At 40.6% G+C, this 26300-nt stretch overlaps 1 protein-coding gene across 1 annotated transcript in view; it reads right to left on the minus strand.

Moving 5' to 3' along the window:
• Positions 1-9208: 9208 nt before the first annotated feature.
• Positions 9209-26300, minus strand: part of snd1 (staphylococcal nuclease and tudor domain containing 1) — a 177454-nt gene continuing 160362 nt past the window's right edge. The window contains exons 23-24 of the mRNA XM_014409598.4: positions 12909-12953; positions 9209-10242 (exon numbers count right to left, since the gene is read on the minus strand). Coding sequence (XP_014265084.1) covers positions 10177-10242; positions 12909-12953 — 111 coding nt within the window. The 3' untranslated portion in view covers positions 9209-10176. The remainder of the gene's footprint in view (positions 10243-12908; positions 12954-26300) is intronic.

The raw sequence follows: 26300 nt of genomic DNA on the forward strand, positions 1-26300 counted from the left end.
GCTGAGGATTATTTCCAAACATCTCCACTTTGGTCTCATCTGTTCAAAGGACATTGTTCCTGTGGGTTAATTAGATACAACAAAACTAAGCCATGCTGCAGTGCTCTTTTTAAAGGGTAGATGCTTTCTCCTGCCAGCACTTTTAAACAAAGCATACTTTTTAAATCTTTTTTTCTAATTATACTGTCAGGAACTTTAACGTTTAACATGCTAACTGAGGTCTGCAGTCTGAGATGTAGCTCTTGGGTTTTTTGCACTTTCTCTGACCAATGAATGGTCTGAATTTGGGGAGAATTTGCTGGAATGCCCACTCCTGATAAGATTTCCAACTGCCTTGATGGTTTTCCCCTTGATGAACTTCAAATTGTTAGTTTTTTGTTATTTATACAGCACCAAATGTAACAGTGTACTTTCTGTTTCACGACTGGACTTGATTCTTCTTTTGCGTCAAGGCGCTTTCTATTGTAGGGTAAAGAACCTACACACTGCTTCTGCATTCTGGCTTTGGTTTTTCATTAATAAGTGATGGCACAATGTAATATGTCTTGTTTTGCTGTTCATCTCTGGTTTTATTTAACCCTTGTATGGTGTTCGGGTCTGTGAGACCCGTGTTCAGTTTTTTTCAAAAGAAAAATTAAACAATTAATTATTTTTTCACGTGTAAATGTGTTGTGTCTTTCCACTCACTCCACTTGATTATAACTGATTTATTTATAACATTTTATATAAAAGAAAAACGAGAAGCACATTAATTCATAAATGTGATCTAACAAAGGTAAAGGGAAAAAATTAACCATGTTTGCTGTTCATATGTCTTGTAATTGGGATGAAGTAAACATCTGTTGAGTAATTTAACATAAAATTGTTTGATAGTGTTAATTTGGAAAGCCAAAACTCTAGCGGGTCCACCAGACCCATGAACACTGGCTGAGTAACAAAAATACGAACACCACACAAGGGTTAAATCATTTAAAAAACACCTGTTGCGAACCAGATTATTTTTTTCATGTCCTTAAATGTAAAACCTTCGAAGCGACAGAGGGCGTCCTTTCTTTTGGACAGCTTTAAGGTGCAAACGAGGGGTAAGTCACCGAAAAACAGAGGAAGACGTTCACTGAAACATAAAAGGAGATTAATTAGTAGATGCAGGAGACAATAATACACAAAAAGATACAGAAACACAATGAAAGAATGCACACATCAAAAGTTTGCTGTGAAACTATATATATATATAAACAGCCATATGGCACGGAAATAAGATGATTAGTCCATTTCATTGTAATTCTCACTGACCCTTTATGCACAGCTTGTCCTGAAATCATGAATGCTGCTTTTAGATACCGACCACTAATTAACACTGCTACTACCTCCCAATAACTGCAGTATCCCTTTTGGCAATGTGTGTAGCACTGTGTGATGTGTTAACAAAGTGTCATTCATAACTGCCAGACAGACAGGAGAAGCCCTTACAGAGTGGATCCCATGCCTAAAATTATAAATACATCCACGAAGAGCTGTCTGAATGTGAGCTGGCCAGTGCGGTGATGGCTGCCAGCCTGAAGGGACTAAAGCAGGTGAATACCGGATACCAAACTGGACCACTGGAGGACAAGAGGGCAGGACGTGAGCGGGTGTTACTCTGAGATAAGGAAAGGCAGGGAAGCAGTGCAATATTTTTAGCGAGGGGAGGCATAAAATTAGGTGGCATGAACAGTAAATTAACAGTTCGGAAGATTAAATGAAATCAAATGAAGTTCAGATTTTAGATTCCAGCTTGTTAAAAGAGGAGTCTTAAAAGAAGCTAATGTTGTAAAGCAGTCCATCATTGGGGTGATGCATGAGCTATTTCATGTGTTTGGCATCATGTCCCCAATTCCTTACTCTCTTCCTATTTGTCTCCATTGTTGTTTTCCTTTACATGTCTCTTCTTTCTTTGCTTGCTTTCGATTCCTTTCTTCCTTCTTTCTCCTGCTTTGTGAATTATTAAGATTTATTTTCTCCTCAGACCCCTCAGAGGAAAACATGTCTTTGGTTCATAAAAAAAACATATTTCCTCTACTGTTGCTTTTTGTTCACATCAAATCATTGATTTCTTTTGTGTCTTTCCGGCACTGTTGTTGTGCGCACGCGGCGAGATCACAGGAAGAACATTATTTGCCTGATTGAGAAAGGACCTCTGTGATGCCTGCTTTTCTCTTACAAATACCTTCAAAAACAAGGCAACATTTCATGGTTTAATTGGTGTTGAGACACTTCTGATTCGGCTGCCTCAGATGCTGTGGAAGACGCCGTATAATCGACATTTCTAAGCAAACAATTTGCTGACAACAGTTCTCTGTAATCTGGCTGCTACGTCCGCTGGGCGTAGTTTCAACTATGACAGCTTTACAAACAGAGAGGAGATGAAATCAGAGGGCTTAACTTACAACTCAAACAGACAACCACTTTTCATATCGTGCACGGTCGCTTTCTTTGCTTTCCTTTTCTTCTTTAGCACGTGGCCCAGTTGCTATCTCATCAGCTCTGAGAGGCAAACCAATCAGGCACATGGGGAGACAAAGTATAAAGGACGATGAATAGTTTGTGACAAAAAAAGACAGAGAAAGGACGTGGATGTAAAAGACAAAGACATCGTACCGAGTCCACGAGTCAGCTCACAGCACAGACAGGATTCTTAATTGCCCTTAGAGCATATTTCTCATCCCAACTTGTGGTAATTGGACATGAACACCAGTGATAAATTGCCTGGGCCATCTTTGATTTGGTGGCTGCTGACTGCTATGTAGCACCTTGAAATTATAACTGGCATCCAGAGGGGAGAAATGCTGGCAGCACTTTTTATTTGTACCAGCCTCAGCTTTCAATTCCACACATATATTCGAAACCGTTTAACACTTCGGTGTATGCGCTTTCTAACAGATACAATACAGTGTTTACTCATGAATAGTAATTCACGCCTTCGGTTCTTACATGTAAAGTAAAAACTTAAACCGTGTGTCAGAAAGAGCCATATAAAATAAAAGTACCGCTGCCATGTCTAATTGAAAAACATATCTTCCAGGCTGGAGGTGTGTCTTAAAAACACAATTTGAATGTTGAGTAGGCAAACTTCTATTATTGTCGCCCTCTTTCAAAGCAGTTCGGTCACTCCGTCAGAGTTTTTAATCTCAAGAAGAAAACAGCCAAGCCGGTTTGTTCCCACCGCAGTTGTTTTTCATTCTAAAAGCCATCTGAAATTAAACTGCATATTGTTTTTCTGCTACAGCATACGTATCTGCTCTGTAAATCATATGCCCCGAGTCCAAAGTTACACACTTATATATAATAATTTTCAGTTCAATGATTACTCAGCCTCTCTTTGCATTAACTTGTGAGAATGCTTTAATACTTTTTGGGTTTTTTATAGCCAGTAAAGCAGCTATATGTAAAGCAATGACATCATCATTTTTGTTACAGCCAGATGCTCACACAACCTAAAACAGGGGTCGGCAACCTTTTTGATGATGTGCCATATAATTGCATTAGCAATAAATTTAATAACGCTCTACACACTATATAGAACAACTTTACAGAATTATATTTGTTCGCAGATGTTGGCAGCTGTCAGCGAATAGTTATCAGCTATTTTGAAACAAAAAAATGAACTGTACAACAGAAAATGCAAATGCTATTTATGGTCTCCTCACAACAATTAAAACAAACGCTGTTGTGACAGTGATGTACAGTCTTGTTGGTATATGTATGATTTCTATACATTTTACATCAGATAAAAACTTTGGTTGTAAGATTCATATAATTATTTAATAAAAGCGAGACATTTTAAATGAGAATAAGACAGAAAAGTATTTCTTTGTGCCCCCCTTTCCCTGTTAATGCCCTACCTGGCCCCCCTGGCAAAACTTTGCTAGACCCGCCCCTGCACAGTTACCAGCTGAAAAGGATCCTGGTGTTATTTGTCTCTCAGAAACAGTTCATAACTTCCCTTCAACTAATTCATGTGACCTAAAAGGTAAACCTGTTTCTCCATCACGTGTTCAGCTCTGATGATTCAGTAAGAACATCTCCTGGTTTCATCTTCATGTTTCCCTCTCACCAGGATATCCAAACCGATATCATGACCAGCAGCTTTACAGCTGTGGCTCCAGCAAACATCAGCTGATACTAGAAATTAATATGAAATAAATTCTAACAACAGCTGATCAAGCTTAAATGTGCTGCTGTTGTTTAGAGCGACATCCGCTGGGTTCTTCTTTCTGGCGCAAAGTGGGAGATAAACAAACGAGAGAAAAGCCGATCAGCTGATCATTGATCAGTTTCAAGTAGCAACAGGAGAGGGAGGGGAGAGAATGAGAGAAGAAGAGGCAGCTGACAGTGTAAAGACGCAGAATAACTCCAGCTTTCTGTCTTTTTCCATTCTAGCTGAAGTCCGGGACAAACTATTTCTTTTCAGCTCAATACGAAACGCGTAATATTTTCTCTGAATGCGGGACGATTCCATTTTTTGCGGGACGGTTGGCAACTCTACTAACTAACCTTATGAATAAAATAAAGTTCACTATCAGTAACATCATAGCACCCACCCAGCTGTATAGAAACTCCGTCATGCTAGCTAGCACGCAGTACGAGTTATTGTAACTGACTGTAAAAAGTCAGCACAACGAAAATAAACTCCACCTAAACTTGGTTTATATCTGACCCAGATAGACTGCAGGTCATAACTTCTTACCTGAAGTTCAGTTCACCTGACACTCGGACCGGCGGCCGCCTCGGATCTCTCCTCCTCCTGCCTCCACTTTCCCTCATCCACCTGCTGCCCTCTGTGGAAGCTCCGCCATAGCCACCACCAAACAACTGAGTTATTTTTACACATCGGCCAGCATCTGGCCAATCCACCACCTTTCATTGTTTATACCGTTACAAAATAAAACCCCAAACAACAAACAAAAAACATCGACCCATAAAAACAAAAAATCACATCGGCCCACCGGGCAAATGGCCAGTCCAGCTATGGTTGTGCCATCAGTTAACCCTTCGTGCCCAGGGTTGCCGACCCCTGACCTAAAACATACCCTCACTAAATACTACTTGGTGGATGGCAAAATATAAACATTGCAGCAACTCAGTTCTTTTAGATACATAAAGATGAGCTGCTGAAGCTCAATGCAGCCAAAGCGTGCAGATGAGCATCTCTGAATGCACAACAGGTCAAAGTGCAAACAGCAGAAGACCACACAGTGAGCAGCTTTTAAATGCCACAGCCTACACCAGCAGCTTTATGACCACGGAGAACCCGTGTTCTAACGACTGCTTTCAGCAGGATAACAACTTTTCTTGAACTTACAGTCACAGGATCACAATCGAAAACAGCACCTTTGGGATGTGATGGAACAGGAGATTCATGTCCTGGAAGGAAATGCAACAAATCTGCAGCAACTGTGTGATTCTATCATGTAAATATGAACCAAAATCTCTCAGGAATCTGTCTCATGAAGAATTAAAGCGTTTATGAAGGGGAAAGCCGTCCAACCCAGTGCTAGCAAATGAGCAGTGAGTCGAGGTTTCATACTACACCTCGACAAACAAATGTATCATGAATGTGTCTCTTCAGCCAGTACAGATTTAATCAGCACAGATGTTTTCTTTTTCTACTTATCCATGATCCCCTGCCTAGGCTTCTGCCCGTCAAAAATGTGCCTCTTCAAAGACTCAGTCAAAAATATTTTCTAGCATTTGCCTTTTATTAATAAACTCTAGCAGTAATAATACATTCTTTAAAAACGTGTGACGTTTTTGGCTGCAGAAACGGACAAGTGGGATTTCATTTGGACTAAAGGACTGGCTTTTTATTGAGCAGCAGCGATGGTCTGCTTGCCTGTCTGTGCTGCCTATGTTATCTATTTCTGTGATGCAGTAGGTGGGAATAGCAGACCATCAGGACAATCGGTGACACTTGGGCCCAGTGTTTCCTCAGCTCCCTCCCTTGCTTAATCTGTGTTTTCTTTGTGCTATCCAACATCTCGCTCGTCACTAATCCACACTCGCGGCGCCTCGCCACTGACTCAGAATCTCAAGATATTTTCCTTCCCTTTGTGTGCCTTTCCATGGCTTTTCAGCCAGGTCATGACACAATGATTCAAGCTTTTTCTAGCGCTGGGAATAATGTGGCCGTTTGTTTTGTGAGTTATTTAAACACTAAAATCTGCCCTGAAAATAAATTCCTATGAAATTCAGTGAAAGTGTTGATTTAAAGAGAGCGATGAGGTTTTTTTCTTATGCAGGTCTGGATGCACTTCTTTTAATGACAAACAGAGCTGTCATTAAAAGCTTGTAAACCGAAGCCCACTGGAAATCAAGTGTCTGCTTCACAGTTTTCAGTGTGTTAAATACCTATTTTGTCAGGGTGACTGACCTGCTAATGCAAAGCGCTGCTGAATTCTTATTATTGCAGTATCCTTGTTAGGTTTGCTCTTCGGGAAATAGGCTTTAAACCATATGTATGGTGATTTGAGGAGGCAATGATGTGGTTTATGTAAGATTTGGCAAAGCATGAGTGCTTTATGATTAACAGTCATTTAATGTGGAGTAGAGCATTTATTTATATGGCAGGCTACATTAAATGTTTATGGGCACTGTATTATAGACCCTTTATATTATTTTTTGTCAAGTTGCAGGCAAAAGCCGATAAAGATAACCTCAAGAAAAAAGATCAAAAACAAAGAAGAGTCAGATGAGTATTTCAGGGAGTTTACCGCACAACAACCTCCAGGATTGACAGAGAATTCGCCGAAAAAGGAAAAGAAATTCTGCGTGTGACAGGTGTCTGAGTGGTTCAACCTGCTGCTGATGTGTCCAACCATGAGGTATACCGACTATTATTTCAATTGTCTATGTTTATATATGCTTTTACAATTTCACTGACTTATTAATGTGGTTTCAAATAATTACGTTGGCATATTTACACTCAAGACCTGTTGTTTTAAGTCCTTTTAAGCATCCTAATCCGTACGTGGAAACTTTAGATGAAAAGAAATGGTTTTCTTCCTTGTGTTGGATTAAAACTGCTGAACTATTGTTACCCGATTATGTGCACATTGATAGCGGTGTTTTTATATTTTTTGGTCTTTCATTTAAGAGATAATAATGATAATATTTGTATTTTTTTCCTTTAGATAATTTTTGTCCGTTTACTTCATGTAACTGTTAATAAGCACACTTTTATTTATTTATTTTGATATTCTTTACCGAAACAGAGTTAATTTAATAAGGGGAATGTAATTTTCTATTTAATTAGTGCCATATATTAGGCATTCTTTAAGTGCATGTGTAATTAATCATTTTAGCTGTTTAGCTCCTAGTAATGAAAGACTAGCTCGCAAGCGCCCCCAGCTGAATGGCAGCTACAGTTATGTGCAATAGGATTAAAAGGGAGTGGAATGACTGCACTGTTTGTGGAAGCCACAAAGGCAGGGTCCCCTTAAAGATCCAGAGCTAAAACTATGAGTCAGGCAAAGACTTACACTGTTAAGAGTCCCGCAATAAAAATAAAAAAGACTATATGGAGCTGAAAATTAATATAATGGATCTACTTTTATAGAAACCTCTGCCTCAGCAAAGATATCAAGTGTTACCTTCATTTCCCATTTAACTCAGACAATTCACCTTTGAACTGATTTTTATTTTATATTTATTTTCAACAGAAGCAGAATATTGTTAAGAGTTTAGTGTCTAGGCTCAGAGCTCATCACTCCCAGCAGATACTTTAGTGACTGATGAGTAAGTACCCCCCCTCCTGTCATTTTTTCAGTGTAACAGTCTCCAAACCATAGATCTTGCTGGCCCCTGTTATTTTACTGCTACCTCTACTTGTGGCTTCCCTGTTATATCCGTCTCGTCTTCATTCGCATGTTTTTTCTCTTGGTTCTGACCTTTCTTCTCTCTCCAGAGCATACCTCCACCTTCTCCCTGCAGGTCAAATGTCACCTGTAAACATCATTATCCACAGACACTCCTGCCTGACCTAATCTGTCAGTCTGTAGCTTAACTTCATCCATCTCTTCTCCACTCTGTCTTCCATACATCTCCTGCACCACCCTCACATACTTCTCTGCCACTCCGGACTTCCTCATACAGTTTGGGTCTTGGCAGCTCATCATATGCTTTCTCTAGATCCACAAACACACCTTTCTGCTTCTCCATCAACTCTCTCAAAGCAAGCATGACATCTGTAGTGCAGTTTCTCAGCACAAAGCTATGCTGCTGCTCTCTTTTTTAACTAGTTTTATTAGCGCTTTCTTGTTGTGAAGAGACAGACAGCGCTAACCACCCTGATATGCTACTAATTTAACTCAAGTAAAACAACAATTTAGAGGTTTTAGTCAATTTTGGTCACATCTGACAAAACACCATGCCTGACGAGGCTTAGACGGACGTTTATTGGAACATATTGGGTAAACTCTTTGTCTAAATTCTGCCCCTGACAAACACCCTCCATGTTCAATAATGAAGAAGACTAAAACTAATGAAAGTAAAATAAAACATTTTAAAAGGATAAAAAAAATAACTTTGGCCTTGATTGTAGATAAATCTTCAAATTGGACTGTTGTCGCAAAGAGGCTACAAATTCTCTTCCAATACAGATATATTTTGTTTCAGCCAATGGGATGGATCCAATCCAGTGCACGAAAAGGTTTTATTTTAAAAATTATTTTTGAGAATTGTTTTTTGTTTTTAAACGGGCAGGAAACACTTCAAACCTGTACTTTAAAAAAAATCACTTCATGTAAATTCAGTAGCTGTGCTTCTGCACGACTTACATAAACTTTAAACTTTTAAGTGAAAACAGTTGATTTTACAGCCCGTTTGTTAGCAGTAGCTGAGCAGGAAGTGATACATTTGAAAGATTTTGGAGGTGAATGTTAAACAAGCTCAAGCTTAGACAAATTAGCATCACTAATTGCAAATTTTGTGGTTAAAAAAAGAAATTAAAAAACCCCAAACTGTCAAGCTTTTAGTGAAAGACCTTTGCTGGATTGTGGTGTTTTACAGGAAACAAAACCTTTTATCTGCATTGAAGTGCTCTTAAATTTTGGCACAAGTGTTTCATAAAAAAAACCTGAAATCCTGAGCTTTATGTCTAAAGGACTTTGTTTCAGGTTGCATTTTCGCATTCTTTCATTTTTATTTGAGGAAAACATAACAAAAACCCACGTTTAATTTGCTTATTTTTTATTCATCAGATTTTTAATAGAATGCAAAGGTCCATTATGTGGAAACAAATTCAAACACTGTATCTGCCATGGCATACAGAGACAGGAAGAGAAGAGACTGCCAGAGACAGGATCATTACCGTTATCAGAATGTAAACTTTACAGAAGAAGAGATGATAAAATGCCACGTGAAGGCATCGATATTTACTGGTCATAAAAGTGTGACAGTGAATAAACGACGAAACACTCCCCACAAAAACATCTGCAAATGTCATAATCACACAGATATACACTGAAGACAAAAATAATTCATCCTTTTTTTTTTTGTTTGTTTGTTTTTTTCTTTTCAAGTCTGTGTGGCTTCACCTACAGCACTTTTCTAAAACAAAGCAATATACACCTTTCAACATATCCTCACATTTACAAGAAATTCATTAGGGAAGCATTTGTTGCTTAAAAAAACAAAGATTAAAAAAATTGAGCTTTTTCCTGCGAAACAGACGTTCCCTTCCGAGTAAAGAGGAAAGCAGGGCTTGGGCTAGAGTGTCAGAGAGCAAAGTCGATGACTGGCTGAAACACATACGTAGGCATCACTTATTATCATTCACACAGGTACTGCTGAGAGGATAGTGTGGCAAATAACGGACCGGCAATAGTGCAGGCGCTGATTAGGGAAACTAAAGGACGAAAGGAAAGTGATTCTTGCATGATAATTATTTTTTTCTTATAGCTTTGCTAGCATGCTCTATATGGAGCTACTGGGGCTAGCAGGAGGACAAGATGTAAGAGAAGAAGAAAAGCCAGATGGGAGGGTTGAAATGCTAAATATGAGGGAAGAGTGAGTCGCGAGCTTGTTGTTTAGTTCGTCTTCTGTCCAAAGCATCACTTGCCGTCCACGTTGGTCTTTGGAATGGTGTTTAATGGATGGTCTGTTCTCTTTTTTGTGCATCTTCTTTTATCTTTCCTTTCTTTAACGGCTGTAACCAAACTCGTCTGCGTCGTCGGCACGGAAGTCTCCATAGCGCCAAATGTTGAGCTGATGGGAGGACAGAGACAGATCTCATTGACCATACTGACACAGATAACTGCACAATGTGGTGAAAATGCCCCATTGCTTTGAATGGAACTTCCAATAACCTCTCCAGCACATTGCATGTTAAATGGACAAGAAAAAAGAAAAAGAAGCTAAAGGGAAGAGAGAGCTACAGTGCAACACACAGAGAGAGCTCAGTGCTTTCACAGACCAGTGCGAAGAGCCAGCATCATCATCATCTCCATCACCATTTAATCGGACCTGCGTATCCAGGAGGTTCGCAGTGCCTCAAACGCCACCACGTCTATTACTTCTCCTATTCCATTACACTGACAATCCTGCACTGCCCCATAAACCATCTCGTTTGCCTGAATGTGGGCTTTACCGCGACGTGGTTGGCAAAGAGTGTGCGCACTTTGGAACAGCACCCAGTTAGTTACTGCCTTTTTAAAAGCCGTAGAAGCCGTCCGGTCTGGAGGTGTTTGTGTGTATATGCGCAGGTCTGCTGTCTGGGATGCTCCTTTTATGGCTCTCAGAAGCATGCGCGTTCAGCTGTTAATGCTGTGATTCATACCTAATTAGCGACTGTGCTAATTAGCAGTAGTTATTAGGATGAATGAAATGAATGAAGCCGTTTCCCCGTTTCGCACTCCGCTGCCTTTTTTTCCTGCTCCTCCCTGACACCCTGAAAACATGGCAGTAACTCCGATTGTGATTACAGTCAATTCCACCTCTGACTGACTCATTGTCTGGACATGCTGTATAACCGCCGGGTAGCTAAAGCGGCACAGGAGGGACTGATTCTTTTAGAATGTAGAGCCATCATGCTTTACAAGAGTAAACAAAGCGACATCCAAGTGTCTATTGCATGCTCCTGGGGCTCTTGTGAAAGGCTTTTTCTTTTTTGTACTGTCAAAGTCTCCAGGTTTCAGCCCTTGTCAACAGGACTTATCTGAACAGACCTTTATTACTCCTCTATTATTTTTACATAATGTCTTTTTTTTTTGTTACTCCTCAACATAAAGACCATAACCATAAATGTGTCCAATTGTTCACATCTCTGTCCTGCTACTAAAAATCAGTTTATTTTTCTTTTAAAGGATGGCCCCGTAGAGCCGTGTTTGACAAGTGAAAGGTTGATGGTTCAAGTCAAGCTAAAGACACTAATCCCCTTTGCGGTTGTGTCAGGAAGGGCATCTGTTGAAAAACGTGCGGCGCTAACCGCTGGGACGACCCCTTGTCACAAGAGACGAGGTTCAAGTGGCTTCTATTTATTTATGTTTTAAAGGATCAGGATTCAGATTTCCTGAAGAAGTTGGGTAATGTAGTTTAAACTCTTTAATCCTTAAAAATAACTTACTAGGAGAAACCATAGAAGCTCTTTTCTGAATATTTCAGGCCTGCTTATAGAACAAAATGACCCAGTGCGCTTCAGAGATTAGTGACGGTGGTCTCCGCCTGTGCAAACTGTCCAAATAATCGTCAAACCACATATATCTTTGATATGCTGATATATATGCATCACTCTTATGGAGGAACGAGTCATATATAGTGCACTGGTGACTTTTAAAAGCAGCAGGATGAATATGTTTTAGTTCATTATTGCCAAAAAAAGGCAATGACTTTCTAGTTTCTTGTGCATATTTATGATATCATCAGTACACAGATGCTTTTGGAATGGAGGAAGTAGAAACTTCAGTAGAAAAGGAACCTTTGAGCGTATACAGCACTTGACCTAGACACAAGTGTGGCAATTTGGACATGTTATGAAGTCTAAACATCAGCTGTGTAAGGGGGGAAAAAAAACACAACACAACAAAACACAGAAATGAACCATCAATGGTCTCCAGGCTTTATATGTGAAGGAGGAAGTTCAATATGATGTTCACTCTAAGTGAAAATCCCATTTCCACTCACTACCTAAGGAACCCCACACACAGTGAAGCGATGTATAGAGAAAAAGAAATTGAAACAGTATTACGAGAAAGTAAACAATGGCACTCGCAGTGCGTCTGGAGAGCTGGACTCTCGCAGCCCTCCCCGTCCATCTGTGCTACACATAGCGCGAGATAGCACTACACATTAAATTGTAACCCCCCACCAACTAGTCCCTAGAACTCTCTGGTCTGAAAGCACTTATTGTTTTTACATTTCCTGGGTTGCTTTCCAATCTTTTGCTGCCAGTTTCACTTGGCTGGCCGCACAGTTTACTGGTCACAGAATAAATACATTTGCGGCGGATTGTTATGTCAAAACTCCGACTCGACTCATTCCAACATGAGAGCCCAGTGTGCTAGACCCTAAATCCTATTCATTCCTTCCTCACTATCCCCACTGCACTCTTTTGCACAAATCCCCACCCCCTACTTTCAAAGAACGGACCTGCACAGACTGTGGGCAGCAGTCCATATGGGACAATGCGGACTGCCAATGTAATGTGTGACATCTTGAGAAAGAGAAAAAGCAGCGAGGAGAGGATACACTTTCTCTCTGATAGTTTCCAAGGGAGAGTAATTAGTGTTGTAATGTATTCTTGTTTTGGCATCAGTAGATTTCTCAAAGAGGCAGACAAACTACAGGAGGAGGCGACGGAAAAGTGGAAAAAAAAAAAGGAAAAAGAAATAGAAAACGACAGACAATAAGATGGTGGCTGGGATGAAGTGACTTACCCTGGCACTCTTGGCAGATTCTTGACTGTTCAGGTACTCTGTCACCTGAGGCAGAAAGAGACAAGTCATTAGCATATCACATCCCTGCGTCACCCGTCGGATTTTAAAGGATTAAGGTGAATCAATGCATCCTTTCAACCTGTTCTGCCCCTGAGACATTTCTTTTACCTGCATACATGGAAATTTACAAGTTTTTTTTTTTTTTTGCACAAAGTTCACTTTTTATAAAGAAGGGTACTCGCTCACCCTCCCCTTCAGCACTAGATGGAAGGAGCGCAATGTTCTCTGAAGATCAACGAGATCGAAACAACACGCAGACACAAAGTGGTTATGCTACTGCGGGCGATGCAGATCACACAAACATGCAAAGGAAGCACACGGAGCTCCCGACGTCATGTTCCAGTGCAACGCTTTCTGTAACTGAGTTAATCCACCAATGGGAGTGGCATCACTTCATGCTAAGTCACTCAAGATAAGAGTGACTCTCATACTCATGCCTTCCAGCCTTGGGCCAACACGTCGATGGTGTGCAGAAGATTTTTTTTTTTAAACAAGTGCATTTGTAAGACACCTTCAAGGTGTTCTCCTTTGGTGTTTTTTTTCCTCTTTTTGTACAAAACCAGTTGTCTTGTTTTTGTTTTGTTTTTACAGTAAGGTTGTGGAACAGTGAAAACTAACAAGGAAAGAGTCAGCTATGAGCAGTACTGTATAGCTAACTATAGCAACTGTTTGCTAAACAAAAAGCATTGTAACGGATACTGTAGGTGCTGTGCAATTAATCAGCTACAACTATAAAAACAACACTGCACGGCACTTTGTAACGACAGCCTCACTCACTGACTCTCCGATAGGCTCCGGCAGGTTTAGTTGAATCGAGCTTTTTCTCAACCAGAAGCGCAAAATCAATTCAGCTAATTAGAAACATACAATAGTGTAAAAAGGAACCGAAGATACAGATCTGCTGTTTTCTTTAAAAAAAAAAAAAAAGAAGAAAAGGTATCAAGTAATCATAATTATTTGTTATCTCAACTTAGAGCCAAGAGATAACATTGAATCAACTTGTAAATAGCAAATACAGCCAACCTGATGTTTATTCACCAAAGGCTATGCAACAATGAACTATCAAAGTCTGCAAATGAACTTAAATGCTAAAACCCGATGCCTTAAAAAGCGGAATTAAGCTATGACATTATGGTAAAGCAACTGAGTCTAGGCTAGAAACTTGAGCATGTGCCATCTCAGGGTGTATTTTTTTGATAAAATCTTTAAATCTAAACTTTCTAATCTGTGATAAATAAAACTAATATGAAATAAAAACAAAGAGTACAAGTTTAAAGTATTATTCAAGCTGTAAAGTCCCCAGATAGTTCTGCCACATACTGTATATAGAAACTCTTTCCACGCTATCCATTTGCTCAATAGAAGTGCTGCTTTAAAAACATCTACTCAAAGGTAATATGCACATATTGAGAGTATGGAGAGGATTATACAGGAGTTGGAGGAGAGAAGAGCAAACCAATGTGCAGTGTTGAGCATATTGACTGCTTCTGCTAGAACAGCCATTTAGCCTCATTGAATGAACCAGTGATGAGTCATGGGGGGGGGATAGAGAGCCAGTTTGCTTAGGTGGGTACAGTGTAAGTGGATGTTTGGACCTTGAAAAGCTCAAGCAACAGACCCCTGGAACGAGATGTCCTCCACCACTCACAATATTGGATAAAATTATGCACGAGGTACACAAACACAAATAAGAGGTTGCACCACATCTACCGAATAAGCACTATCTGTACGATGCATGCATGAATTTGTTCATTCCTGTCTTTTCTGACATAGTGGCAGACATAACCATGACAGTAAAAAGAAAACAACTTAAATGAAAGAACACAAAGAAATCAAAAGTCAATTGAAAGAGAAGTCATTGTATTTCCACATAAAAGACTCCGTTTTTCAGCATGTTTTGAAGGTGATTATAAGAGCAGAAGAGCTGGTTGGCACATACACATCTAGAACAAGGATGCCAGATGTTAAAACAGTCGAGTGTGGATGAGGCTCGGGAGTTTAATTGCTTAGCTAGCTTGTGCACATAGGTTGATTTGATAGCTGCGCTGCATATGGCACAGCCAAGATAACAGACCTGTCTGTCTGTGTGAGCGCGTGCACATGTAAGTGAGCGGCTGAGGAAAGTGCTGTGGCTGCACAAGTCATCCGTCAAAGCCAGCTAAAGGAGAGATTTTTTTTGTTTTTGGAAGGCATTGGGATCTGGCATCTTGGTCCCATCAGGCAGATGTCACCATATGGAAGACCCAGCCGAAGATATTTCACAGACACAAAAGGCCAGTGATGCCATTTGGGCTTTGGAGGAGAGCTCTCAGTGCTCACAGCAGTCTTTCCCAGTGCAACACTTGGACAGCTAGGGGAAGCTAACATGATGGGGAAGAGGGTCTCATACGCGCCAAAGTGGATTAGGCAATATATAAACACAAAAGAGAGAATTGCATTTGTGAGGACAAATGGCAAACCCCAAAAAGAGCTCAACTTTAGAGGAAATGTATTCCATCTGCACTTTTTCCAAACTCCATAGAGCTGAGAGGCTGAATCCAAATGATAAGTATTCTGTGAAAGATGCAAAGTCAAGAGCACTACAGCACAATATGCACAGATGATATGCTGCCATACTGAAATTATCATGGTGGGCCTCTTTGTACAGTGGTCGGGAGGGTGCCTTTCCTGGCTCACCCTCATCTTTCACTGTTCCCCTCACTTCACTTCACTGAACACAAATGATGACAGACTTTGGATTTCGAACGGCTGCACGTATCCTGTCCCGGATCCTTCTTTTCATAGCTTTTCTATTGGCTCCAGTAGAGAGGCACAATGGCTCATTTGTGACACAAAGTGATGTAAAACTCGTCTGGAGAGGCAAAGAAAGGGAATATTTATCTTTATAGCAAACAAGGGTGTCATCATATAGATGGAGGAGGAAGAGAAATGTGGAAATGATGGCACGTAAAGTAAAGAAGTCCAATAAGAAAAGGAAAGAAAATGCAGAGTTTGTAGAGGGTTCAGGTAGCAGAAGGCTGCGGGCGACAGTGAGCTTGTCTGGATGACCCTACAGAGCTCCCATATGCCAGACAGATGCCATTAACGGTGAGCAGTGGCTATGGATGCTGGCACCAGAGAATATGTTGTTGGCTAAGGAGGCTGCAGCGTACGTGGGAGTGCTCCTGAATGCATGTGATTTCATTCTTTGCAATTACTTGCAACAAGAAAGTTCTACTGTAAAAGACTGAGACTAAAAACATCTATCTGATACTCGCATTCGCACCAAAGGGGAAGGATCTGAAAATACGTTTTGACTCAGCGTTAATGTATGCAGGTAACTTTCTCATGCAAGACTTGGTGGGAGACTTTGTGTAAGTGTGATGCTTCTCGTAAGATGAACGACAGGTGGTGTCGGTCTGGCGGTTTGGCACTAATCTGTGTATCTGACTGGCTGTGAATCTGCGAGAGTGAGAGAGGCAGCGAGGGAGGGAGACCGTGCATTTCCCCGCACTGGCCAGCATGCCATGCCCAGGTGGTGTTCTGCTAAATGCGGTGTGAAAGTGGTGGATCGGAGCGAGCGCTAACGCGGCACTTTTGTGACAGGTTGTGCACGTCTGGTGCGTAGGTGAGCTGCGTCGACTTTGAATTTCACAGCACGTGAAAATGCTAAAGTAAAACCAGATTTAGTCAGATTTTTGGATGGCGTGTGTATGAAAAACAAGTGACTAATTGACGTTTCGGTGCCCGGTTGTGTTCACGTGGTCCTCGCTGACGATATGGGATGTCACAGGACTTAAAAACCACCCGAGTGGAAAGGGAACAATGAGGCGTGTCCTCTGTGCATGTTGCACTTTTCTCATTAGCAGCAATGATGATCAGGCGCACAGCCTCTCAGACACATGCAGTCAAACTCCAACATAAAAACTGCCACTAACAGCCTTTTGTCACTATTTCTTTGTTGCTGCTTTGCTCGTTTTTTTTCATCCCACTCTATCAATCCTTATTTCGTCTTGTTTCATGTCCCCCCCGCCTGCCATCACAGCCTCCTTTTGACTACACTGCAAACAAAAAACTCTGCAGCAGACGAATCGTCATCAGAGCTTCTTCCAGAAAATAATAGCTTTCATGTCCGCAGCTCAGGGTGTTTCCAGTTGAGAATGCTCTGTTAAGTAGGGCTGAACGATATATCGCATTTGCGATAATATCGCGACATGATCAAGTGCAATTTTCTAACCGCAAAGGCTGCGATTATACTCTGGACATGTCCAAATTCATGGGCTGCATCCTCCTGAGGCCGCATTTGTAGACCGATTACGTCACAGCGACGCGCCGAAGGCTGTCCAAATTACTACCATATCCCAGAATTCATAGCGCGGCCCAGCCAAACTCCAGTTTCCAGCAATGGCGGCCGCTACTAAGTTTTAAAATTACTCATACTAATCTTTCTGGGTCACAAAATAAACTTTTAAAATATTTTCAGGCGAGAAAGTAGTTGTGTAAACATCAAATATCTGCTCGGTTTATCAAGATATCCCATATTTGCAAAAGTGCTTCGACGTTTTCAGAGGCGTCTGCTACCCACCAGCTCGACAGCTAGCCGGGAGCTCGAGGGTTACTGATGCGGCCGAGAACGGCACAACTCCCGGCACATCATTTTCAGATCACCGCGGAGTTTCGCTGCTCGGGTTAAACGTAATATATAAGTCACTTAGACAACCTAAAAATGTTATTGTTGGGCTTTTTTCAGTGTTTTGTTTGTTCGTGAGTAAATCGGTTTGGCTGAGATTAAAGTTATTAGATTAGATAAAATAAAACTTTATTAATCCCCCGGGTGGGTTCCTCCTTGGTTTTCACACAGCTGACTAAACGTCAAACAGAAAACTTATTAAACAGAAGTATGAGACAGTCGAGAATTTACACCAGTGTCTGGTTATATTTTAGATAGCAAGAAGCAGACGGCCGAGTTTATTAAACTCCACCGAGACAGCGGTGACGCTAATCAGAACTAGCCTTCTGATTCAGAAGGCTAGACCGTCCAATTTCACGCCTTTAAATTTTAAAGGCGTGTTTGTGTGTGTGTTTATACAATTGCTATTATGTTTGCACTTTATGTGTAATGTTACTGACTGCAAAGATCAGTAAGATGTGTGTATTTTTTATTTATTAGTTTTATTTATTTAATATTATTTTTTAATTGAATGACTGTCTAGTAGTTCACAGATGTCGAAAAACTGAGTGTGGTAAAGCCACTGATTTTTTTTAATGTATATTTCTGCAATCTGCACATTGTACTGACTTTCATTTTAATGTTTACACCAGGGTTCCTTGTCAGCACTTTATGCTCAGATGTTTGTAAGCTAAAAATAAACTATTGTGTATGTTCAAATATACTGTTGTGATTGAAGAAGTTAAATAAAAATGTCAGTCATCAATTCATGCATCACCTCATGTCATCATAACAGAGGTCTGTCTTCCAGGAAAGAACAGTTTAAAATTAATGTAATATAGTATTGGCCATACTATATGATGTATTGCTTGTCTTTGTTTAATAATACAGAAGACAAAGACCTTAAAAAATAATCGCATATCGCATCGCAATCGCAATATTGGGGCAAAAAAATCGCAATTAGATTATTTTCCATAATCGTTCAGCCCTACTGTTAAGCAATGGACTGTCCTATGAGACATCTTTCAATCAACATGTCCACGCATAGCTAACAAGGGAGGGACTCCTTGAAGGTTTGTCATGTGTCAGGACTGAAGGAATACAGTGGTGCTTATGTAAAGACAAGATAGAAAGACACTGAATCAGATTTTTTATTTATTTTCTTAATAATGGATGTAAAACAAAGTAGATCTACAATGTCTGGCAATTAATTTTTTGTGTGTGGCTTTTATTTCTCCTAATCCTTTCTTTACTTTCTACTAGGGCTGCACAAATGATCAAACGCTTACAATTAACTATTTTTGTTGGCTTATTTGTTTATTTTGCCCACAAAGTGAAACTCTTCAGATTCAAATCCTGTCTTTTCCGTGAATGCTCTGGCATTAACTAAGCAGGAGAAATTGAAGCTTCTGAAGTAGACATAACCCAGCTGGGTATTTAACTTAGGTCCCTCATGCTATGAGGCAACAGTGCCAAATAATGAGCTACCAGACTACCCTTGTTGGCCTGCAACACTTATTAAAACCTGATAATCGAGATAAAATGAAATTAGCAAAACTCCATTTTGCGATGACCCATCGTTTTATCTCGTGTTAGAAATCACAGCACACCGCTTTCCTTTCCATCGAGTGCATGAGTGTCATTGCCCCTGTCTGCTGCAAACTAAGACTACGTCCTGTTACATGCTGGTCCCCCCAGCATGGCTGTCGGATGAGATCAGATGCTTTGTTGGGAACGTGGCATGACAAGCCCACCAGCGTAGGTTCGTGGAGTTAAAGAGGACACATTCGTGTACCCCCAGCACATACAACAAATGCAAATGCAAACAGTGTCTAGTGCTCTCCCAGATGTTCTGGAAGGAACTGCTCTTGTAAATATGCAATAACACCACTGCATCTCACCCTAACGTGCAAATTTACTCTCATAAAAGTTGTGCAAGAACATTTTGCTCTTCTCCAGTACCATTTTATTTTTCCCAGCAAGGTCATATCACAAAACAGAATAAATTAAAACAGCCTGGTGCCTCTGCTCCCCTCCTGTACTCACCCCGGGGTCTTAGGAGGGAGGATGGCGCGTAACAGTGTGTGTGTGTGTGTGTACACATCTGCAGAAGGAATGGCATCTGTGAAGTGGCGCGTGTCAGTTAGGACATGTACACAAAAAAAAAAAAAAAAAAAGACCCTCAGAGCAGTGCCAGCAGGGGAGGAAAGTGCATGCTAGTGTGTATGCAGTCAATAACGGGGAGCAGAAAATGTCCATTAAAAGGCCCCATCTCTAACTCTACTTGTAAATTAGGTATTGAGCCATTGGTGGAGCACGGTTATGCTGTAACACACCCGTGACACTCAGTGGGGGGGTGTTTATGTGTGCCCTGTGGGTTTTGGGGGGATGAAGAGGCTCTTGATGGGCTGTGACAGGCGTTGGGGGTTGAAAAGCGAGGGCATCAACCTGAAAAATCAGTCAACTGGTGGACTGGATATGGCTAAAAGCCATTTATAAATGACACGGTGACGACTTTTTGGGTTGGGGGCGGAGGCGGCGGAAATCTGATACACTGTGGGGTACCTACTTTCTGTACTCGGCCACACAAACTCCAACCTGCTATTTTTTGTTATTCTTCGTTTAATCTTATTGGCATTTTTATTACAATTTCACAAACACAAATTTTACTACATTACTATTTATCTTTGGTATTCATCACCCAGGTTTGCACTTGTGTGTTTTACTATTGTTTTCCTCCATGTCAAATACATGAGGGACAGCTACATATGTGACTCCTGTTCTTGGGGAACAGTGTTACATGAAACGTGGTTTGCCCACCAGGCCTCAATTTGTTACAAAGAACCTACTCTACAGAGGCAACAACACTCCCAGGAGGCATATCTTCAATGTCCAAAGCAGTGCCTTAACAGCATGGCAGCAGAGGTGCTCACCACATGAGACCCTTGACTGGAGACTAAAGGGGCAATCGTGGTTTGATAAATGGAAGAGGCGATCCCTGGAGGCAGCCCTCTGCACGTGTGACCCTCTTTCCTGATTTCCCCACATTCGGCTCCCTCTTTATCTACATTTTCAAACTCCATTAACACAATTATTCTGTCCTACTAGCTAACACTGGGGACTATAGCAAGTTGTAAGAAAACTACACTACCCAAGAGGCCCTTTGTGTAAGGAAAAGGGAAAAAAAAAAGTCTGAATAAACAAACCTCACATCATGTGAGCTTCCGCTTACAGGCGTCTCTTCTGGGCCATCAAAGCTTTTCACAACTATAAAGTCAGCTGCTCAAAATTCATACGGTAAAAGCAAAGCATCAGTGTGAATACGGCAAGAATACAGAGCAAGAAGATAAAAGGCAAAAAATAAAACCATATTTCCTGAGGGGTTCCTGGTAATTATAGCTTTCACTTTGAATAGGCCACCTCACAGCTGTTTCCCCCACAGTCCACCTTCTGCCGACACACTCACGAAAACATTTAGGTAAAGATCTTCTCTCCATCTTTATATACATTAGGTTAAGGTATCTTAATCCTTTCTGTGGGGAACAAGGTGGAAGCGAAGTCGATACTCCAGCTTGGCTGTTGGTGATTGATAATAATTATGGTGGTGAAGGCAGACGCTTCTGTATTTGTAATTGAGTTGTAATTAGTAAACTGGAGATTATTAGCTTGTAACACTAATGAACTTTGGGGGCCAGCACAGACTTCGGTTAGATGAGGTGACCGAGTGAGACAGTCGGCACCGTGGCCCGCCACAGTTTGAATCAGTCATATTTGTTGGCAGCTGCTGACAGAAAACACTGGTGAAAAGCAGCAGAGCACAAACGACAGCGCTCCTAACCACACAGACATCTTCCACTTGAGCTGCCATGACAGGCTCATTACAACTTGGATAAAGAAATATTAAGTGCGAGTGTGAAGTTCTGTGCAGTAGCTAAAAATATCTGCTCCAGGCACTTATTACTTGTGCGCCCAATCAGGTAGAAAGAAAATAATATATCTGTCATGCAACTTGTGGGCATTATTATCGACCTTGTGTGGGTTTGAAGGACAGAAACATCTGAGGTAAGTTGCAAATAATTGCACATAACTGCATTTTGAATCACAGCTCATTATGAGGCCACCAGCAGGTTTGATCTGAGCTCTTCTCCACTATAATTCCCGGGGATTCTTGCTCATCATGACACAGCACTGAAAGACGAAATGCAAATCAGCACATCAGCAAAAGCCAAATGAGGCACCTCGCCATTGACATCTAAATGACATGGCTCGGGCCCAGGATAACATAAATATACTAAAAGTTGAAAACAGAACACATGGGGAGAAATATGACAATCAGAAATGAGGCACTGGTATATACAAGAATTCAGAGGAATGGACTGCGTAGGTGTGGAACAAGAAAGAAGGGATGGAGTGGAAAAAACTAAAAAGATAAGGTGAACAGTGAGTTGAGAAAGACAATAAAAAGGGTGAAAAAAGAAACAGAAGTCTGTTAAGTGGGCACCAGTGTGGAAAGCTGCCCTTCTGCGAGTGGATAGTTGATGGTGCCAGGACGATTTAAGGCTGGCTAAGTATATCTCTTGTGCCTTGAAGTCTGTGTTCAAGTCTCAGGTTAGCGCATGAGAGAGGATCTAAATGTGTGTTTTTAAAAAAAGTCACTTTCTTTGTACACAGAACCTTCCAACAGGACATTTGGCAAACATTCATTATCTCTTGTTTGCCAAAGTGAACAGCATTGTCATTCTTAAGCGTTTATAACTGGATGGAAAATTGTTTTCTCGTGCATCCCGATGCCTTTTTCCCTCTACACTTTTACTGTCAGAGAAAATGACACAAATGCTCCATTTTACACTGAAGTAAAGAGATACAAATTTTCTTCATCTCAGTGACAGCAGTTGCCAACAGGGGCAATCAGACCAAATGACACATCGCTCTAAATATTGCTACCAAAGGCAACCATAACGTGGCTGTTCAGCTTTACTGCTCATTAATGATACTAATTTGATGAAAACATGTACAGCTGGCTTCTTCTACGAACTGTGGCCAAATTTACCTAACAGTCAGAGCACAGCAGTACACAAACACCTCTTTGTTACCACAGAAGCGTGCACAATGTCGAGCTCTATAGCTGAATTTAAAATGTCAGAACAGTGATAGAGTCCAAGAACAGACAGCTACAAAGATAATCTAAATATAAAAGCTTAATAAAAACACATGAGCAGATGGACTACACATGATATGCCATATGCATGTGACAGATTACACTATGAGATTAAAATCTCTTGATTACGCACATCCAGTATGTTATGAGGGTGAATATTAACAGTTGTTAACAGTTTAAAATATTTACAGCTGTTCTGATTCAGGTTAGTCTGTCGCTTTGGATCATTTTCATATTATATGAATTGGTGCTTTATTTTCCAAGGACATCAGTGGGTAAGTTCTTTATTAAGAACTTTCTATTGATCATAATTAGGCTCAGTATCTTCCATCTGATTTTCCCATTTCCTCTTTCTCGCCTTCCTTTAAAGTGGAACTAGAGATTTAAGATGAAGCAGCTGGTATATGATCATCATTTCACCTACACTTTCACAATGTTTATACCTTTTCATGACACTGCTATACAGCAGATGTGATAGCTGTCCATATGGTGTGCATAGTGAGCATCTACTAAAGAAGGGCTTAAGGCAGAGAGGCATTTGAAAAAATAAATAAAGACCCAAATGGATGAATTTTCCTTCCTGCTTTTGCTCTATTGCGACACTGCCATCCTCAAAGACTGGTGTTAACCTTCCGTGCACTTATGACTGACTATTAATGGTTGCTGAAGTGCCAGTGAACATTACAGCCCATCTGTTACGTAATGCTTTAGCACTAGAGTACAGATTACAATGACCGTGTTCCAATGCCCAGGCATGGATAATGACTAAAGAACAGAGACAAAATGGAACAAATAGAAAGGACAAAAGTCATTTTTACAAGGAGGCTGATAGTCTAGCTGCATGAAAAGGCAGAAGGGAGGAGTAAAAGAGCACAGAGTGCAAAGCAAGAATGCTTGGATACTACACTACTGAGCTTTGGGAGAATTTCTATATAGGGGAAGAATGATCCAGAGGTCACCAAGAAGTTGTACTTTAGTACATTTTTTTGGCTCTATTGCACCTTCAAGATAACGTTTTCTGTTGTCGTGCTAGCAGCAGGCACAGTTGAGCTCATGAATCTCCCAGCCACAATGCACCTTGCACACAAATTACTCTCCATCAACAGTCCAAGTTCACTGCAGCAAAATGTAAAGTAAGGTGAACACATTCATCCTGAGCAGCCTACAAGAAAGAGGGAAATGGGAACTGTACAACAGTTTGACTTTGAGCAGCTTTGATTTGTGATTAAAACTATAAAAACTAATGGTTCTCTTTCAGGCTAAAACTCATTCGTATTTTAATTATCAATTCATTTCCACAATATTTGGTTACTTAACACGTTATTCTTTTTGGCTAAAAAACAAAACAAATGGCCAACCAAAGACATTTAATCAATTGTTGATTTTCTGTCACCCAACAAACCGATAGATGCTCATCATTTCTAATAATGCTATAAAGAGCAGAACAACAAACAGAAGTCTAGCAAATAAGCCCACATATAGTGTGACTCAGACGCACAATTCACCACGTTTAGATGTTTCAGAGGTCGTCTGATCCTACTCGAGTTTGTTTTCACGAAGAAGAGAATGTGGAAGATGGCTTTGAGCTTGGAAGCCGACTTGATGGGTGGAATTATCAACAAGAAAGCTGTAGAGCTTGACTTAACACACACTTGTAAACACTTTGGCAACACTGCTGCTTGTTAGGCTTTCTCCACATCAAAATATTTGTCTGAAGCCAGCACAGAAGAGGCAAATGCATGTGGAGGCACAGCTGTTGCATACTAAAGAGGAACTGTTTGATCCAACAAAACCTAAATCTGTGGAGTCTATAAGCCTATTAGTTGAACTGCTGGGAGGTTTTAATCACCGTCCTTTGTCTAAAGGGACCATTAACCAGAGACTGCATTACGGCTGCTGGCTATTCTTGGGAGGTCAGAGTTCAAAACACTCTCACAACGATGCACAGTGCTTTATTGACTAAGGCGGGATGGGAGAGTAAATAAATTGTTTGAAACACTGCGTTGACAAGTCTCTTCTTCCCAGTAGCTTCTAATTTAGATTAATATAGAATCTGATTATATTTATGAGCGATTACACTCTGGTGGACACATTACTCTGTTCCTTTGTGAGCTTTAATTTTGAAATAAATAAGAGTGACTAATATTGCGCTTGTGCAGAAGGAGTAATTGCAGCAGGAATAAATATCCTCCATGTTTCTTTATCTTTCATGTACAGAGTGGCTTTGAGTCTACGAGGAGAATTAGCATAATGAGAGAAAAGCACATGAGTGATGCTTCGTGGTTTGACAAAATGGCCACCGTCTGAGGCAAAGTGTAGGTGTTTTAATGTGTATTGTGAGACTTGCGTTTGACAAGTGAGATGAGATAAGCATTAAGTCCTTTGTGCCACAGTGTTTACATTTAGAAAATCTGCAGCCTTCCAGTGTAGTACTAGCTTTCATGTATCGAGAAATTCTCCATGACAAACTAGCACCGAAACGTGGTGATTACTTAACTGCTAGGAAGCAAAAGACCTCGTAATGTGAAATAATATGCAATCGGGTCATTCGCCAGTGAGAACGCCAAACATTCACTGTGTATCTAAAACTGCAGTCCAACAAACTTGCACTATTGTCAACAGTGAACACTGCTGAGATCCAAATTCAGTGACATCATATTTCTCTCGCTGCCTTGTTTCCTGGGAGGCAGTCCATAACTGTTAATTCATCTTAAGCAAAAACACACAATTCACATCTCACCCAAACCACAAACTATGAATAACTGTCGGCCGCTGTTTGCAAAGTTGAACTGCATTGAAACCATTAAAGATGGGCAGCAAGGACTAGTTTTAAACAGGCACAGGGGCTAAATTATTTAAGACTGTATTATTGAAAAGTGGTTCAGATGTCAGCCATGGAGAAATGATGATGCGTTTTTGCTATTCCCAATCTTGAATGGTTCTAGCTTTTTTAGAGAGGTGAAGGCGGCTTTCAGTTTCACATGCTGCGGGATTTTACAGCAGGAAGAAACAAACATTTAAACTTTACTGGCAAAACAAGCAGCCTGTTGAAACACCTAGTGAATTACATCCAGGTGGATAAACGCAGTTTTCAACTGCCTACCTCATTGAATATGGGTAACTAAAATTAAAAGGAACCATTAGTCAGCTGATTATTTGGCTAGAAGTATTTTCAGAAATTCAAATGTGAAAAGGTCAGAGTATCATTCAGCGCGTCAGCTCACTGCACACAAACAGAGGTGGATTTAACTTTTTGATTTCAAACAAAGCTCTTTCAGGTTCTCTCTGTTTAACACATCATGAATGTCTTATTTTCCACAAGAAGAAAAAAAAGTCTAAAAACAAAACAAACTCAACCCAAACATTACAGTAGTGGAACTGATAAAAGCAGCAGTACTATAAATCTTAACGCTACCTATAAATATCAGCTATGTAATTACATGACTACCACATCTATGGCCCTGTTGAGACCAGAAGACTAATTAACTTAGACTGAGAATAGGTCTGGTTGCCTAAACATAACAGC

Source organism: Maylandia zebra, linkage group LG17, assembly GCF_041146795.1.
Source record: "Maylandia zebra isolate NMK-2024a linkage group LG17, Mzebra_GT3a, whole genome shotgun sequence".
Classification (NCBI taxonomy): domain Eukaryota; kingdom Metazoa; phylum Chordata; class Actinopteri; order Cichliformes; family Cichlidae; genus Maylandia; species Maylandia zebra.